The sequence below is a fragment of the Corapipo altera genome, unplaced genomic scaffold, assembly GCF_003945725.1.
Source record: "Corapipo altera isolate COAL_440 unplaced genomic scaffold, ASM394572v1 56056, whole genome shotgun sequence".
Classification (NCBI taxonomy): Eukaryota; Metazoa; Chordata; class Aves; order Passeriformes; family Pipridae; genus Corapipo; species Corapipo altera.
The window spans coordinates 700-1339 of NW_020890165.1; the positions used below are offsets into that span (position 1 = coordinate 700).

At 68.4% G+C, this 640-nt stretch overlaps 1 protein-coding gene across 1 annotated transcript in view; it reads left to right on the top strand.

Annotated features, from left to right (window-relative positions):
- Window positions 1-632, top strand: part of LOC113942359 (RNA-binding protein 28-like) — a gene marked incomplete at its 3' end in the record, with an annotated part of 1198 nt that extends 566 nt beyond the window's left edge. The window contains exon 2 of the mRNA XM_027633500.1: window positions 539-632. Within this exon, the coding sequence (XP_027489301.1) occupies window positions 539-632 (94 nt within the window). The remainder of the gene's footprint in view (window positions 1-538) is intronic.
- Between the last annotated feature and the right edge of the window lie 8 nt (window positions 633-640).

Consider the following 640-nt stretch of genomic DNA (forward strand, 5'->3'; position numbering starts at 1 on the left):
GGGACCCCCAGCACTCACAGGGACCCCTGGGACCCCCCGGGACCTCCAGCACTCACAGGGACCCCCAGGACCCCCACAGACTGTTGACACACACGGGGACCCCACAGGGACCCCAAACAACCCAGTGACCCACCCCAGTGCCCCCTGACACCCCCAGGAACCCAGACACCCCCAGGGACCCCCCCTTCCCCAGAGATGCCCTCGGGCCCCCCAGCACCCCCCGGGGTCCCCCCAGTGCCCCCTATTTCTCCAGTGACTCCTTATTCCCCAGGGACCCCCCTCCCCACCATCCCACAGACCCCCCATGGACCTCCCCAGCACCCCCCCAGTGCTGCCCACTCCCCCCCAAGGACTTATGTGCTCCCCAATGCCCCCAGTGACTCCCAACCCCCTGGGACCCCCCAAATTTGTGATTTCCCTCATGTCTAGGGGCTCAGGGGCGCTCAGTCCTCTCAGAGACCCCCCCTGTGCCCCCCAGCCTCCCCTGACACCCCCCTTGTGCCCCCCAATCCCTCGTGACCCCTCCTGTCCCCCCCAGTGCTCCGAGGACGAGCTCCGGGATCTCTTCTCTCCCTTTGGCCCCGTCCTGGAGCTGAACATGCCCCGGAAACCTGGTGAGACCCCCGGGCTGAGCCCCCCC